This window comes from Labeo rohita, chromosome 4 (genome assembly GCF_022985175.1).
Source record: "Labeo rohita strain BAU-BD-2019 chromosome 4, IGBB_LRoh.1.0, whole genome shotgun sequence".
NCBI classification, from domain to species: Eukaryota; Metazoa; Chordata; class Actinopteri; order Cypriniformes; family Cyprinidae; genus Labeo; species Labeo rohita.
In genome coordinates, this window is record NC_066872.1 from 26,057,431 (window position 1) to 26,074,491 (window position 17,061).

Consider the following 17,061-nt stretch of genomic DNA (forward strand, 5'->3'; position numbering starts at 1 on the left):
TCCCACAACCAAAAAAAAAACACATTTTAAAAGCATTTGAGGATTCTTAGATGATTACTAAGATCCTTTTATTATCTATTGAAACCCACAATAATAGTAAAAATATGGTTATGCTTAAAATCATCATTTACTGGGTACTTGCAGTTCGAAGGTGGCTGTTCCGAACCCTAAGTTTAAATGTCTGAAAATATACTTGTTGTTGTGGGTTTTTTTTTTTTTTTTTTTTTTTTTTAACAAATATTTTTACTTTGATTGATATATTTATATATGTTTGTATATTGTCACTATTGAAACAGTCACGATGAAAAGATTTTAAGTTTTGGGAGTGAAAACAAATTTTTCCCAAGAAATATCACTGCTGTAACTGTTACGACTGGAATCTCATAGTTTCGTTAATGTCAAAAGGGAACACGCAATCGTTTATTTGGGGTAAATAAACAATTTTAGTACAGTAATGCAATACGTTTTAGTATGCGAGTTACAATTCTATAATGTGACGGTTGCTACTGTAAATGTGCAGTGGAGACCAAAACATTTGTTTTTGTGTGTCTGTGTGAAAAATGTGTAATGAATTAAGATGTTATGATGGTGTTTGGTTCAATGTATATTCACACTATTGTGTGAATAATGTGGAAATCCATATGATCAACTTTTAGCTTTTTTTTAGAAAATACAACAAATTTCATAAATCACACTTGAAATGTTAATTATAATTGTTATTGATTTAATTCTGAAAACATTTTAATAAAATTGTTAAAAAAAAAAAAAAAAAAAATCTGCAAAATCTTAATAGGTCAATATAAACCTTATTAAATTGTATATTACTGTGTTTTGGTAGTGACAAATTTGGGGAGAGGATAAATATTTCAAAACTTTGTGTGTGTCCCAGTCATGTTTTCATAGTTAAATTTTATAAAGGCAGTAATTTAAACAATATATTTATTTTCTGAACTTATGTTCATGTGTGGAATTTTTTTTTTTTTTTTTGTTAAAGTATTTCAAATTTTCAGATTATCGGTAGTTAAAGCTTGGTAAATATTGGTCACGGACTTAGAGTTTAATGTTAAATTTGACCAAGCTGATTTATTTAAATTTAAAAAAAAAAAAAAAAAAAAGCTTATGCTAATTTAAGTGTTTACTTTATAGTAAACATAGTATTGTACTATGTTTTTATTTTTTTATTTAATTTTTTTTTGTCATATATTTTTAGGAGGAACTGCCTCCCTTGCCTCCTTAGAATGATAGATATGTGTGGTTTAAATTTATTTTCATTTGTTGTAAAAAAAAAAAAAAAAAAAAAAAAAAAAATTTTTTTTTTTTTTTTTTACAATTAGAAATGTAAAATGAAATCACCATATTAGAATGATTTCTGAAAGATCAAGTGACACTGAATACTAAAGTAATGGCTGCATTAAAAAAAATCAGCTTCACTTTAAAAAAAAAAAAAAAAAAAAAAGTTATTAATTTTCTGTTTTTGATCAAATAAATGAAGCCTTGAGCATAAAGTTGTAAAAAGTGTACAATTAAGAATGAAAGTAAAACAAAGATTCTTTTTTTGTATAAATACTTTGTTTAGGTTTATATATATGTGTGTGTGTGTGTGTGTGTATAAAATGTTATGTAGCAATATAGATATTTCAGCATCCAGACGTGTTGGTTTAGCTCTGCTGTATTTGTTGACTGAGAGAGGCCGTTTTAAAACACTTCAAAGCGTTGCAACAGTAAGCAGATAGGAATCCCTGAGGGAAGCACTTCTGCACAGAGTAGAGTCAGCGCTCCGTGTCCGGGATTAGGAAGGATCGCTCCGCCCGACGCATCACGGCAAACACAGTAATCCGCCCGCACGAATTTAGGCCTGTCAGCGCGAGCTAACGCGAACGGCCGTCACCGGCCTGTTAGTTTGCTAGTTAGCTTTTTGATGTTGTTTATCCTTAAAGATTTTGGTGTCAGCACAGTTTGAGGCTGCAAACGACGAGGTCGGATCTACTGCTCGAGTCAATAAAGAATCACATGATTTCGAACGCACAGTAGAAACATTTACGTAACAGGGTACTTAAAGTCAGCGTCACCAAACTGTTTTTGGGATGTTTATTAAGAAGTATTTTTTTAAAATTGTGAGGGTCCGGGAGAAGGGCGGGACTGTTTTGGATTTGTGGTCCTAAGCCGTGTGTGGTTTGTTCCTTGTTGATGACTGTAGTTTAGACTAATTGTTTTGACCGAGCAGGCCACTTGAGCGAATTGAATGGCCGTCACTTACTAAGCTCACCACTCTCTCCATCCCTCACATGGTAATTTGTGAAACGTTTAGGTAATTTCCAGTCAGTGTAACACCTTTGACACTTAAATCAGCATTAAAAATGTCATAACAGGATCTGTGCGGTCGTGCTAACAAGCAGTTTAATGAGTTTGAGATTGCCTTAGATTTTGCATAACATGATGCGTGAAAGGAGCAGTGACACATTAGTCACTGCATTGCGCTCTCAGGTACGTGCTAAAGAAAGTGAAACCCTCTCCTGCGTGAGAACGTGAAAGGCGATTAAGCTATGACGGTCGTCTTCAATTGTGTGCTTTATTTAGGGCAAATGCAGTGGCTTGTGAGGAAAGCGTGTGCATGTATAGTTGTTGCTGCCTATTGATCAACTGCTTAATTAGTTAAGGGGGGAAAAGGGATTTGAGACAACTTTGCAAATGTATTAAGAAGGAAAAGTCAAATGTGCTTTTCAAAAATATGGATCCACTTAAGTGGATAGTTGTTGAAGCATCTTTCCAACCTTAAGTCTTTGAGTATTATGCAACAAGCTTTGCACATGGCTGTTTGGCAATTTTCTGCCATTGTTGTCCTGACCTCTAAAGCTTTGTCACATTGGACAGCAGCTGGCAGACGTTTAGAGATCTGCACAGAAACGTTGGACGGAGTCGAAGTGTAGACTCTGCCCAGTGTGAGGTTCTGAATGCCCTGGACTGTATTTTTCACGGAGGCCATCTCTGTATTTAGCCACGTAGAGCTTTCCTTCCACTGTGACGAGTCCCTCAGTTCCTACCTTTGAAGAACACCCTTTCGGCACGAGGCCGCTCCCACGGCACTTTACCGTCAGGGCAGTACCGTGCAGGTGACGACCAGCATCCGTTTTCTTCCATACACGACGCCTGGAACGGAGGTTCATTGGAAGAGATTTGTGTTTTTCATAGTCTGTGAGCGTTTTATGTTGGGCTTTTTTTTTTTTTTTTTTTTTTTTTTTCTCCCCAAGTGGGTTTTTTTTTGTGTGTTTTCACCGAAGAGATGATTGAGTGTGGCCATGAAGGCAAGATCAGTGGAGTGTTTACAGTGATAAAATGTCTTTTCCAAGTATCTCCCATTGTATAAGATAATGGAGTTGAAGTAGAATGTCCATCCTGATCACCATTCCTCCGTCCAAGGCCGTTCAGTAACGACTGCTCAGTTTGGCCAGGAGGCCAGCTGTAGGAAGACTCCTAGCCATTTAAAAGTTCCATGTAAGGATGATGGAGTGTACATGCCTCTGTGAACCTTAAATGCAGCATTTCTTTATTTTTTTTGTTGTCTTGAGCTGTTCCCTAGATCTGTGGCTTGATGCAGTTCTCTCTGAGTCCTACAGGCAGTACTTTTGACACCAGGGCTTGTTTTTTGGTGGTCTGTGCATTTTTCCGTGTAATTGAGGGGTGTGTGTTTGTTTCCAAATTATACCCATTCAATTGAATTTGACACAGGGTAATGCCATTCAAAGCGTAGTAACGTACAAGCGATATGGATGTTCCTTAACCAAATAAGTATTCATACCCTTTTCTGTAACACTTGCCATGTAGCTAATATATAATGTAACGATTTATTGACGTGGACGTGTATTTTTTTTGCTTTGCCATTATGGCGTATGGAGCGTAGACTGATGCTGGGGCCAAAAATGTAAAGCAGTATAAGATAAGACCGCAACATAAAAGAGTAAAAAGGTGCATGACACTGTATTTACAGTTGTCTAGCAACAAATCTTTGTTAGCTGACTTTATACTTAAATGGTACAAAGCATATAAAAAAAAAAAGCGTAATAGCGCAGCTTGAAAATGTGGGAAAAGGTTAAGCGAAGTGTGTAATTTGTGCGCACAGTGCTAAAATATTGTTTTTACGGGTAGGAGGCAGAACCAAGGTGATATTGTCTCATAATTGTGAGAAGTAAATTTTTAAGGCTATTTTGTGCGAGCGACCGGTTTGTCCCCGCAGGTACAATAAGAACGGAGTAGACCTGAATCGCAATTTTCCCGACGCCTTTGAGAGCAACACCGATCGGGAAAGGGAGAAGGAGGTCAGGGCCGTGATGGACTGGCTAAAGACGGAAAGTTTCGTCCTCTCCGCCAATCTCCACGGAGGGGCAGTGGTGGCCAGCTATCCTTACGACAACAGCAACGGAGGTGAGCGAAGCCATAGCAGTAGCTTTACCCTTTTTTTTTTTGTTTGTTTGTTTGTTTTTTTTGTTTTGAACGGTCAGTTTTAGAGATACAGTCATGGTCAGAATTATCAGTCCATCACGGGAACGCGATTAACTTTGTTTCAGGAGGCGAGCTGCAGGGAGGCCAGAGCATCTCTCCCGACGACGACGTGTTTATCCACCTGGCGAAGACCTACTCCTACAGCCACAGCGAAATGCACAACAGCAACAGCTGTTCCGACTCGCAGGACTTCACCCACGGCATCACAAACGGATATTACTGGTATCCTCTACCAGGTAGAAGGATTGTAACCAGAATCTGTTTAATGATTGTTCTTGACAGCTTGCCTGCAAACAAGATGTAATTGTCCAGAATTGTTTTTTGAAAGTAACAGTAAATTACAGTCCATGTAATGTGACCTTTTAAGACATTGAGATGATTTGTTGCATTTGTAGCAACTGATATTTTGATTTGTTGTTTTCGTAGGGGGAATGCAAGATTATAATTACGTGTGGGCACAGTGTTTAGAGCTGACCCTGGAAATCTCTTGCTGCAAGTTCCCTCCAGAGGCTCAGCTTCCCGGCCTGTGGGAGGCCAACAAACCCGCGTTACTGGCTTACATGCAACAAGTACACCTAGGTAGGTCAACAAAAGCAAACGGGCTCAAAAGCGTATCTGTGAGTTTTCGACTATGAGTGTTTTTGCAAGTAATCTGCGCTTACAAGGCACTTTTGAACGAAGCGAGGAAAGATTCCCGTCAGGGATAGTTTACCCAGAACTGCAAATTGTCATCAATTGACCCTCGTGTCAAGGCCCGTAAAATGTTTGTTCATCTTTGTAACACAAACTAAGAAATAATTTAGATGAAATGTGATTTTTCTGACCCCGCACATTTACGCTGCCATCGTAGAACACCGTTTACACCGCGTCACCGCGCACGCTCGTGCTGCGGTTGTTTTGACGACGGAGGACTGTAAAGAGAAAATTAGTTGAATATAGTTGTTAGTTTTATTTTTGGTTTGTATGCAAAAGTATTAGTGTAGCTTAATAAAATGACGGTTGAAGCATTGATGTCACATGGACTATGTGAACAATGTTCAACGCTCAAGAACGTTTGCGTATTTCGAAGGTCTTTACGGGTTTGGAACGGCACGTGGGGTTTTACGGAATTGTAATTTTTGCGTGAAGTAATCCTTTAAGGGAAGTAAATGTAGTAGCGCAACGGTAAATGCGATCGTAGCAGCATTAATAATCACGCGAAGCATATTATCGGAAGTCAATAAATTTAAAAAATATTATTAATTAGCATTAAGAAGTTAATTTGGCCAATGTTAAAGATGTTTATTATAATTTTATTTTTCTATTATCTTTTATCTCAGACAAATACTGTCCTGTCCTAACAAAGTTAATTGATGGAAAGTGTATTACTTGACATTTCTGATATCAATAAATTGTTAGGAAAATGGACCCCTATGACAGGTTTTGTGGTGCAGGGTCACACGTACATAGCTACTTGAATGTTGGTGAATATGCAATATTTCAGCATAATTTTGAGGTAAAAGATCATCAGATTTTTAAAAAAAAAAAAAAAGCATCTTAAAGGCCTTAAAGTTGTCAAGGACAAATCAGTCAAAGAAATTAGATTGTTTATTGAGAGAAACGATCCAGTATCTGAGTGGCAAAAGTGTAATCTTTGCTTTCAGTATGTGATGTAGTGTCATTTTTCAGCAGTATCTGCAGATAAATATTAGTTTTGTGCTGTGCAACAGCTTGAAGGAAGTTTAGGCCATTTCTCAGTTCAAAAGTACTTGAAGTATGTGACGTTGGTGGGTTTCCTCCTACGAGCTGCTTGCTTCAGCTGTTTTTGCAACATTTCAATAGGATTAAGGTCAAGACTTTAATTTAGTTGTTCTCAAACCATTATTTGACGGTTTGACTTGTGCGCTGGGGGTAATCGTCTTTCTGCGCGATCCATTTTCTCTCCAGATCGAGTTCTCGGTTGTGAGGTTGTTCTTTATAAATTGTTATAACGGAGAAGTCATTGTTCCATCATTGACGGCAAGCCGTCCCGAAGCAGACGCAGCGTTGCGCTATAATCGCCAGGTTTCTCATTAAAAACTTTGGGGATTTATTCCGGAATGCAGCGTTTTCCATAGCGTCGTCATCCACCAAACATTTGTCCAATCTCCGGCTTAACCACGATCTTTAGCAAACCGCAGACGGGCAGCAACGTCGTTTTTGCGGCATCTCTGCCACGCACGCCATCGTTGCGGAGCGTTCTTTTGTGGATTTGTGGAGCGTAAAGTGTTTGTAAGATGTTTTTGTAAGGTTTTCCAGGTTGACAAGCAACAGTTTTTGCCGAGGTCCTTTGTTCACAGCACGATTGACTTGAACAAACACGATCAGACTTTGATACATCCCTGTCGTTGAAATAAAAAGGGGCACATACGAACACGTAACAGGCATTACATTGATCAAAAACACCTGTGGATTAATTAATTTGAAGTTGGAATGAACTGCTAATTGTAGAGATTTACAAAGTTTAGCCAGTCACAGATATTGGATAATTTGGCAGAGTAAATAAATTTGAAAGTATATAACTTGGAGTCATTTGCTTAATTGGATTGTGTTTGTGAATTTTTAGGAGTGGAAAATCTGATGATCTTTTTGGTTGCATTTACGCATAACAACGGAAGATTCAGAGGGGTTGACACTTTGAAGCTGCACTGTATTGTAGTTTTGTTTGGAAAATGAATGTTGGTATATGTAGTTTTATAATGTAATATAAATTGAAATTAGAGCATATAACATTACTAAATAGTTACTAAAATGAAAATGTAAGGTAGTAATGATGTGGTGGTAGTAATGATGTGGTGGTAGTAATGATGTGGTGGTAGTAGTGGTGGTAGTGGTAGTAGTGGTGGTAGTGGTAGTGGTAGTAGTAGTAGTAGTAGTAGTAGTAGTGGTAGTAGTAAAATGAAAATGTAAGGTAGTAATGATGTGGTGGTGGTAGTAGTGGTGGTAGTAGTAGTAGTGGTGGTAGTAAAATGAAAATGTAAGGTAGTAATGATGTGGTGGTGGTAGTAATGATGTAGTAGTGGTGGTGGTAGTAGTAGTAGTAGTGGTAGTAGTAAAATGAAAATGTAAGGTAGTAATGATGTGGTGGTGGTAGTAGTAGTGGTGGTAGTAAAATGAAAATGTAAGGTAGTAATGATGTGGTGGTAGTAATGATGTAGTAGTAGTAGTTGTTGTAGTAGTAGTTGTTGTATTAATCCTAGTGCCCTATGAGTGATTTAAAGAAGTTGAGGAAAGGGGGAGAAAAAACAAACAAAGCATGATGTGAGCTGTTTAATTTGTTTACCCTTAATTATCCACCTTATTTTTGCTTTAAAGGTAGGCAGTGCCATGTGTAATGGGCCTGGGTCATGTGAATTTGTGTGTCCAGCAGCTAACAAATTTGAAGTGTGGTCCATTTGCAGAAAACTGTTTGCTATAGCGTTTGATTAAAAATCAAGGCACAATAAGAAGATCCTGTTACAGTAACAAGCGAGTTGCATAAACCGACACCGTACCATCCCTGACCTTTAGCGACGGGATAGTCCCGCAGCTGAGTCACGGGGACAAAAGCACCGTCCACACCCAGCATTGAGACAACCATCCTCGTAATCCATCCGCAAGCAAACGGCAGGATTTGAAGGCGACACCGGTTACCACACCTCGGCTAAAGCGATTTAATAGCTCTCAGAGATCAGTGAATTGTTTACAGTGAAGCTGTGTGTGTGTGTATATGTGTATGTGTGTGTGTGTGTGTGTGTGTGTGTGTGTGTATATGTATATGTATGTGTATATATATATATATATATATATATATATATATATATATATATATATATATATATATATATATATTATATATATATAATTATTATTTTTTTTTTAATTCCCCACAGGGGTGAAAGGAGTAGTGACAGATTCCAATGGGAAGCCTGTCCAAAATGCTGTAGTGGAGGTGGTGGGGAGAAGGAACCTTTGTCCTTTTAGGACGGATCGTAATGGGGAATACTACAGACTGCTGCTGCCTGGCAACTACACCATCACAGTATGATCAGCATCCCTTGTAGCATCCATCCATCTATAACTCCATCCATCCATAACTCCATCCATCCATACATCCATCTATAACTCCATCCATCCATCACTCCATCCATCCATCCTGAGTTATGGATGGAGTTATGGATGGATGGAGTTATGGATGGATGGATGGATGGATGGATGGATGGATGGATGGATGGATGGATGGATAGATGGATGGATGGATGGATGGATGGATGGAGTTATGGATGGATGGAGTTATGGATGGATGGATGGAGTTATGGATGGATGTATGGATGGATGGAGTTATGGATGGATGGATGGATGGATGGAGTTGGATGGATGGATGGATGGATGGATGGATGGAGTTATAGATGGATGGATGGAGTTATAGATGGATGGATGGATGGATGGAGTTATAGATGGATGGAGTTATGGATGGATGGATGGATGGAGTTATAGATGGATGGATGGAGTTATGGATGGATGGATGGAGTGATGGATGGATGGAGGGATGGATGAGATGGAGTTATAGATGGATGGATGGATGGAGTGATGGATGGATGGAGTGATGGATGGATGGAGTTATAGATGGATGGATGGATGGAGTGATGGATGGATGGAGTTATAGATGGATGTATGGATGGATGGAGTTATAGATGGATGTATGGATGGATGGAGTTATAGATGGATGGATGGATGGAGTTATAGATGGATGTATGGATGGATGGAGTTATGGATGGATGGATGGAGTGGATAGATGGATGGAGTTATATTTTAGTGCAACAACTTAATCCTTTCATTCATTAAACTTGCACTCTTCATGCATCTACTCTGCTGCTATGATTGTCATGCTGTCTTTGTTGAAGCAGACACTTCTGACACTCCTTCTACATCTTTTAAAGACTAGCTATTAGAAAAGACATTATTACAAACTTACACTGCATGACATCAACAAACATACATTCCAACTACTTGACTGTAATACATGGAAACACTGTCTTTTACCTATACCGGTTCACAACAGTTGCATGAACATACAGCCACACGCAACTTGTGCTTCTCATCTATTATATGCATTTCATAAAAGCTTGAGGTCCATTGAGCCATGTTCCATTCTCTCTCAAGGTCACATATCCAGGACACAAGACTGTCCACCAGGCTGTTCGAGTGCCGTACGGTCCGGCTGCCTTCTCTGCCCTCGAGTGTAACTTTTGCCTGCAAAAGAGCGACTACGGCTCAGCGTTCGTGCCGCCGCCTCCTTCCTGCTCCACCCCGGCTCTGGAACACTCAGAGAGCGGCAGTGACACCCTGCTGCCTGGTGTGTTCACTATGCTTACCTTATTACTCCTCCAAAGACTGTTGGACTGAGGGAGCACTTAAGGACAAACTCATTTTTGCTTCTCTTGCACACTTTTGTCACCCCTTTACACAAATCACATACCTGTGATTATCACATTTTTTGACATGGACTGCCCACAACCCACCATACACAAAAACTGTTTTTTCCCATTGTTTCCAACTAAAATCCATCTAATTTTTCCGTATGCCTTCATGCCATCTCATTATTCCGTAATCAATACTGAAATGTACTATTATACTGATGAATGAAGATTATACAACTTGAAGGCTGTGTCTATGAACCCACATGTACAAATTGTACTTGTTGGACAAACTTGCTACTTTTTACTCATTTGCTTTATCCTTTCAGTAATTGCACATGCTATGACAAGCTAATTCCTCTTCACCTAATTGTCTCTTTGGAGCTGTGTAACATGTTAAAATGAAGCCAAATGAAACCCGGTGCTCTTTCTACCTCGCTCGGTCTTGTGTTAAAGACTGACAGTGCCTTCAATAAACACGTCAAACACAGGATCTCCCGTCTCCTTTTTCTCAAGTGGTGTACGCGTGTTTCAAACGCGCCCTCCTGTAAAGCCGGTTCTACCGTGTTCCGCCTCGTTAAACTTATTACTCAGAAAAAATGCTTAAGGCTTTTCAAATCTATGCTGCTCTCAGGATGACACCTTTTCATTATCAGCTGATTCGCACAAAAACATGTCTACTACAGCAATGTAATGGAGGCGGAAGACCGGTTGCGACATGAATGGCGAGCGCTCGATCAACACCTTGCTGTTATAGCGCCAATCGAGATAACCTTTATCCGTTTTATTAAAACCTCTTATGAACAAGTACGTACACATGTGGGTAATGCCCAACGCTTCACTCATTACATTAATACATTTTACCTGGCCATAACTGTCTATTTTTTTTAAACTGCCATTTACACAACATCACAAAGCTCAAGAAGCTTTTATTTCCTTTAGGATTTAGGCCCAGATATAACTGCTTCATAATCTGGAATCTAACAGCACAAACAATTTAAATACAGTTGCGTTGGTTTGTTTTTAAAACTTCACCTTTAAAACTACCAAAATCACATTCTTAGCAACGCATATTATTAATCAAATGCATATCATCGAATTACTTTACTCATTTTTGCCATTTTCACCCATATCGTCAGCTACTGCTACAAATACACACATGCTACTTAACACTTTTTTGGTGCTCCAGGATCACCGTATTTTTTGGTCCAATTTAATCCAACTAAATTAGAAAACGTTTGCCTTTTCTACTGCACTTAAAGCAGTAACAAAAACATTCCTTAGTATAACAACATATACACCACAAAAGCTACCTCACTATCTCGTTAATAACCTCCAGGGAATTACTTCAACAATAGTAATCACTGCAAATTACTTTTTCTCATCAAATTGGACCTACAAACTTGCTTTCCTCTTCTTTTGCTATTCGGGATAACCACTTTTTTAAACGCGCAAATCTTTGCAACGCGTGGCCAGTAACGAATGCTGATTTTTAATAAAGTCAGTGCTTTTTGCTTGTCCAACCGCAAAAAGCACTGACTGTTACCGTTTTAAAAACATTTAGTTCAAGTCCTAACAAACCCTGTAGTCAGCTTGTCAAACAAAGGATGACTGTATTATTTCTGTTAAATGACTGTATACACCTAAATGTTACATAAAGGGAAATCCAATTTTTGGCAATAGGTTAGACAAAGGAAATCATCACTACAATATGTTAACTAGCTATTTCAACTTTACGCACACAGTTGCACAATTCTGGAACTTTCTCAGGAAAAGGTGCCACTCGCGCTAATGTTGTTTGCGTTTTAACACTTTCATTCCATTATACGTGCAATTTTGCTTAACGGTATGTCCCCAGCGGTGAGTTCCAACCTTTTTGCTGTAAAAATCGAAGACAAACTTCAAAGTTAGCTTCAAATGTGATGTGTAACACATTTCAAATATGTACAACAGCTGGGATCATTTGCTCATTTATCATTTGAAATGACTCAAAACCTTTCCGCACATTACCAGAAAGGACCTCGGGCAAACTTTCAGACGCCGCTCCCCGGTTCCAGATCTACTGAAAGGCACCGTCCAAATTATTATTACGACTACGTGCTTATTCTAACCCTGATTTTAACACGTTGTTCCAATCGTTGTGCTACTGATACGCACGCTGAACAAGAGCGCTTTCATTTTCAACATGTCAGAGTCATCAAAAATTCTTTCTTTAACTTTTACATAAATAAATACATAAATAAGAAATACATATCTGTTCACATTTCAAACATTCTTTTCCGTTATTTGTAATAAACCGATCGCATTTTAGGTACGCACGAGGAGTCTGATGAGAGCTGGTATTCTCCACGCAGAGATCTCGTCGCCGTCCGGTCCGTCCGCGTTTATATCGACGATCGCGACAAAATTGACACTAAATCTACTACTGTGACAAACATACCTGAGACGCTAAAAGAAACCTTCCTACAAAGCTACAATAGAGTCAAAGGTTTTAGGTACTCAAAATGCTAAGAAGAACACTACATCAATTTCACATTTTGTGTGACTGCCCTTCGCATTTAAAACACTTTTATTCTGGGTACGCTTGTGCGGTGTTTTTCTGCTACACTAAGCATCTTCAGTTCTCCGTTCCAAACGCACCGCGTAATGGCAAGATCGGATCTCTGCGTAGAACACCAGCTGTCGTCACGCTCCCTATGCATTTAAAAAAATAAATAAATAAATAAAAAAAAATGAGTTCGTACAATTACAGTTTTTTCCAACTGCTTACACACAAAATCTTTACTTGTCACACAGTTTCTAAAACCTGACACTCAAACACCACCAAACCACACACCAAATACACTAATTCTTGGCCTTTGACTTCATAAAACACTTTTTGCAAAACACAACACAATTTTTTATGTAACACACAAGAATCTAAAAGGAAGTATCTTGATTTTCTATTTCAAACACAACCAATCAAAATGCCACACTAATTCATCAGTGCCTCACACTAACACCTCACTTGTGCAAACACTCATTGCTTTACTTAACACCAACCGATCATGGCTTTAGAATAGGCCTTGGAATAATCACCTTTTTCAAAATTAGGAATTATGCAATGCATATTGTCAAATATTTAAACTATTTTAAATAACTGTTTTCTATGTGAATATATTGTAAATATGTAATATATTGTGATATAGACAAAAAGCTTTTGAATTTACAGCATCAATACTCCAGTCTTCAGTGTCACCTGATCCTTCAGAAATCTTTCTTATATGCTGATTTGCTGTTCAAGAAACATTTATTATCATTATTATTATTATTATTATTATCATCATCATTAATATTTAAAGCAGTTAAGTAACTTTTTTCAGGATTCTTTGAATAGAAAAATTTCTATATAAATGCTGCTCTTCTGAACTTTCTATTCATCAAAGAAACCTGAAAAAAAAAAAATCTACTCAGCTGTTTTCAACAAAATAATAATAACAATAATAATAAATGTTTTGTTTTTTTTTTCTGAGCAGCAAATCTCAATATTACAATGATTTCTGAAGGATCATGTCACTGCAGTAATGATGCTAAAAATTCAGCTTTGAAATCACAGCAATAAATTACATTTTAAAATATAAACTTGTCACACAGTTCTTTTAAATAGTAACACTAATTCAAAAGTTCGCTATTGTTGCTGTATTTTGGATCAAAGAAACGCAGGCTTGGTGAGCAGAAGAGACTTCTTTAAAAAAAAACATTAAAAATCTTACTGTTTAAAAACTTTTCACTGGTAGAATATTTATTTTCTTTCATACTGTGTAATACTGTATTCACAACCACAAATGCTTACAGTAAAATAATAATAATAATAATAATAATAATAATAATAATAATAATAACAGTTTGGTATACCATATTTTTCAACATCTCTCTACCAGTTACTTTCAATCTTGTACAGAAATATACATGGAAGCTCATGAAAGAAGAGTTTTAGGTTTTGAATAAATGTGTGTATAGGATATATCCAAAAACAGAATATTATGGCAAAGGTGTTTCCAACGTTAAACAAATTTTTGCTTTTGAGAGGAGTTTGTGATATTTTGAATGCAGTGCTTCATTTTGCAAGAGATTTGACACATTTTACATTTTGTGTGTGCAATTCTTAGATTTGTGTGTAAAGTTTTGAAAAAAAGAGCCAAAGTTTTGATAATGTGTGTAAGCAGTTGAAACAAACTGTAATGGCAAAAGCACATTTTTGAAAATGGAAACCGATATCTACTACCGACGCTACAGCAAAACATACGACTAAATACTAAAGGCCTACCACTTTTGCTAAATACTGTATACGCGTATAATTAACAATTAAAACCATTATACGCTCCCAATTGACACCGCGTATACTGAAATTTGCTGACAACATAAACGCTGCTAATTTCACATTTCACAATTTTGTTTTTGGCCCAAATAAGCAACAAATGTGCAGCTATCGAGTCATTGTCGTAAACAAACCCCCTCGGAATGTGACAAAAATCATGCTGACTGCCTATAACCGCCTATATACTACAATATCATTTACATCGCATAACTACCGATCAAACAAACAACAATACTGCTGTTTTCCCAATATCAACATACTTGTTCCAAATGTACACTGCCGTTCAAAACTCTGGGATCGATAACATTTACCATTATTTAAGGAAGTCTCTTTTGGTAATCAAGACTGCATATTGTCAAATCTCATTGCAATTTAACAATCGTATTATATGATAATACTTCCAAATATTTTCTAATGCAAACCTACAAGTTTCAGCATCTTTACTCCAAACTTCAGTGTCACGTCATCCTTCAAAAATCATTCTAATATGCTGATCTATCGGCAATGTTCATATCTTTTTGGAGACTGGGAAACTCGTTTTAATTCATACTTTGATTCAGCAAGGATTTCTTACATTTATTCAAAGTGATAGTAAACCCTTACATTGTTGCAAAATATGTCTACTTCAAATAAATACATTGTTTATAGTACATTTTATTACAGCAAACCCTCAATAAACTATCACAAAAAATCTATTTAGCAGCACGACTGTTTCCAAACTGATAATAAATCAACATATCAAAATGATTTCTGAACGATCGTGTCACACTCAACGCTGACAAGTGATCAAAATTCTGTTTTGCATCACTGAAGCAAATTACATTTTACAGTATATTACAACAGAAAACCAGTTTTCACTAATTACTTTTTTGCTTTGTTTCTTTTTAAACAACTCTGCAAAACTGACTTTTTTCTATTAAATACAAAAATACAAAACATTACTAATCTTCTTGATCCCAAACCAGTGCTCTCTATGCCTTAGGAAAACATTTGGAAAGCAATGCTACATTAATATTATATTATGTAATATTACAATAATATTACTGCTACTTCTATTTCAACTTACATTGTCTCCCGACGCGACGTTTCACCTACCTGATAAAAGCTTTTTGCATTATATTTCAACAATACAGACAAATCTACAGGTACAAATACACATTTCTTAAATGTGTTCGCAGGTTAAAAACCATTTTATCCCGCACGGCTTTTAAAACTGCGCTGCGATGCTTACCGGCTCCGCGGTTTCAAACAAATGGACGTGTACGTACGCTACCGTACCGTGTGGTTCTCCTTTTGTATGCCGCATCTCTTCTGCTGCTGGAGGCCAAACATATCTACGTCACACCTACAAAATACAAAAATAACATTAGCAAGTGTGTAATGTGATTCATTACAATACATCGCTTTAATCACATTGCAAATTCATCTACTTTTGCTCTACTAAAGCACGACTTTAATACTACCGTAAAATGACTATTAATCTACATGTTCGCTACGTTTGTATAGATACAAATTTCTTCAAATATAAATACTGATTATGTCATGCTAACATATCATACAATATTTTACACTTGTACTATTTTATTAAATAAACATTAAAGTATCTTTTTCAACCCCTATTCTGCACATTGCTGCTTACTTATTAGTATGCTATACAATACGCAACACAATAAAAAATGACCATTAAATACATTAAATACAATTAAACCTTTGCAAACTTTATAATACAATTGTGTTATAAACAAATGTAGCCCATGCTCTGAGCAGCAAATGACCCAAACAAAATAGTACATTTTCTGCTTTATTTTTCTTTTCATTGACTGTCTAAACATTTCTGTAAAACACCACACAGGACCAGACTTTATCAACACAAATAAAATGTTTAATCAGAGCAGCTGACAAATATCCTCAATATACAGCCAAAATCTTAAGAGATCAACCAATTCAAGCATGGAAAAGCATTTCACTGCACACTAGAAGAACACTAAACAAGCATGGTCTTAATATCAGACCCGCTTTGCCCAATGAACCTCTTAACCAACTAACCAACCAACCAACCAACAAACAAAAAAAACAAACAAACAAACAAACCAACAAACAAACAAATAAAAAAAAAATAAATAAAATAAAATAAAATGAGTGCTAAAATAAATACACATACATTCTGAAAGAATTCAATTTAAGCTGCAATGAAACCAAACTTTCTGGACCCAAGTTTTAGCAGTATGTCAGCATTGACTTTTAGAGGTGCATCTTTATTTTTTACATATCTACGTGCATTTACGACACACAAACGTAGTTGGTATGACGATTTTCACATTTTTATTTTGTTGTTTTTTTTTCCTTTTGTTGCACAACTAAAATGGTGAACGAGCCTTCCGTACACACTTCAAAACACTGCAATGCAAAACCGCAAATCTTTCCCACCAAACCTTTCTGAATAACCGTTTCCCATTAAAAATAATAACAGCTAAGACATGCATCCAACATCTGTGCTCATCTGCACTCTTTATTTTAAAATAATATAATTATTTCTACTCAAATCATGTCATTCATTCATTTATTCATTTACTAATTCTCTTAAACTCACCATTGTTCTGAGTCTGTGCCAAGTCTGATCCCTTCGGTACAAATGAGGAGGAAACGTGCTGATGCCCATCTGTCGACAACCAGACCGCAACAGCGAGACTCGTTCATTCGTATATTATGTGAAATATACAGCATATCAAACATAACAATAAGCACTACTCAAAGATAAGTGACACAGTTTACTATGCTCCTACAGATGCAGGA

The 17,061-nt window shown here is 36.9% G+C and overlaps 1 protein-coding gene across 2 annotated transcripts in view; it reads left to right on the forward strand.

Annotated features, from left to right (window-relative positions):
- Positions 1 to 10,404, forward strand: part of cpm (carboxypeptidase M) — a 46,088-nt gene extending 35,684 nt beyond the window's left edge. For both annotated transcript variants that reach the window (XM_051107471.1, XM_051107470.1), the window contains exons 5-9: positions 4,232 to 4,419; positions 4,563 to 4,733; positions 4,924 to 5,076; positions 8,388 to 8,536; positions 9,658 to 10,404. In XM_051107471.1, the coding sequence (XP_050963428.1) occupies positions 4,232 to 4,419; positions 4,563 to 4,733; positions 4,924 to 5,076; positions 8,388 to 8,536; positions 9,658 to 9,900 (904 nt within the window). In that variant the 3' untranslated portion in view covers positions 9,901 to 10,404. The remainder of the gene's footprint in view (positions 1 to 4,231; positions 4,420 to 4,562; positions 4,734 to 4,923; positions 5,077 to 8,387; positions 8,537 to 9,657) is intronic.
- The last annotated feature ends 6,657 nt before the right edge of the window (positions 10,405 to 17,061 follow it).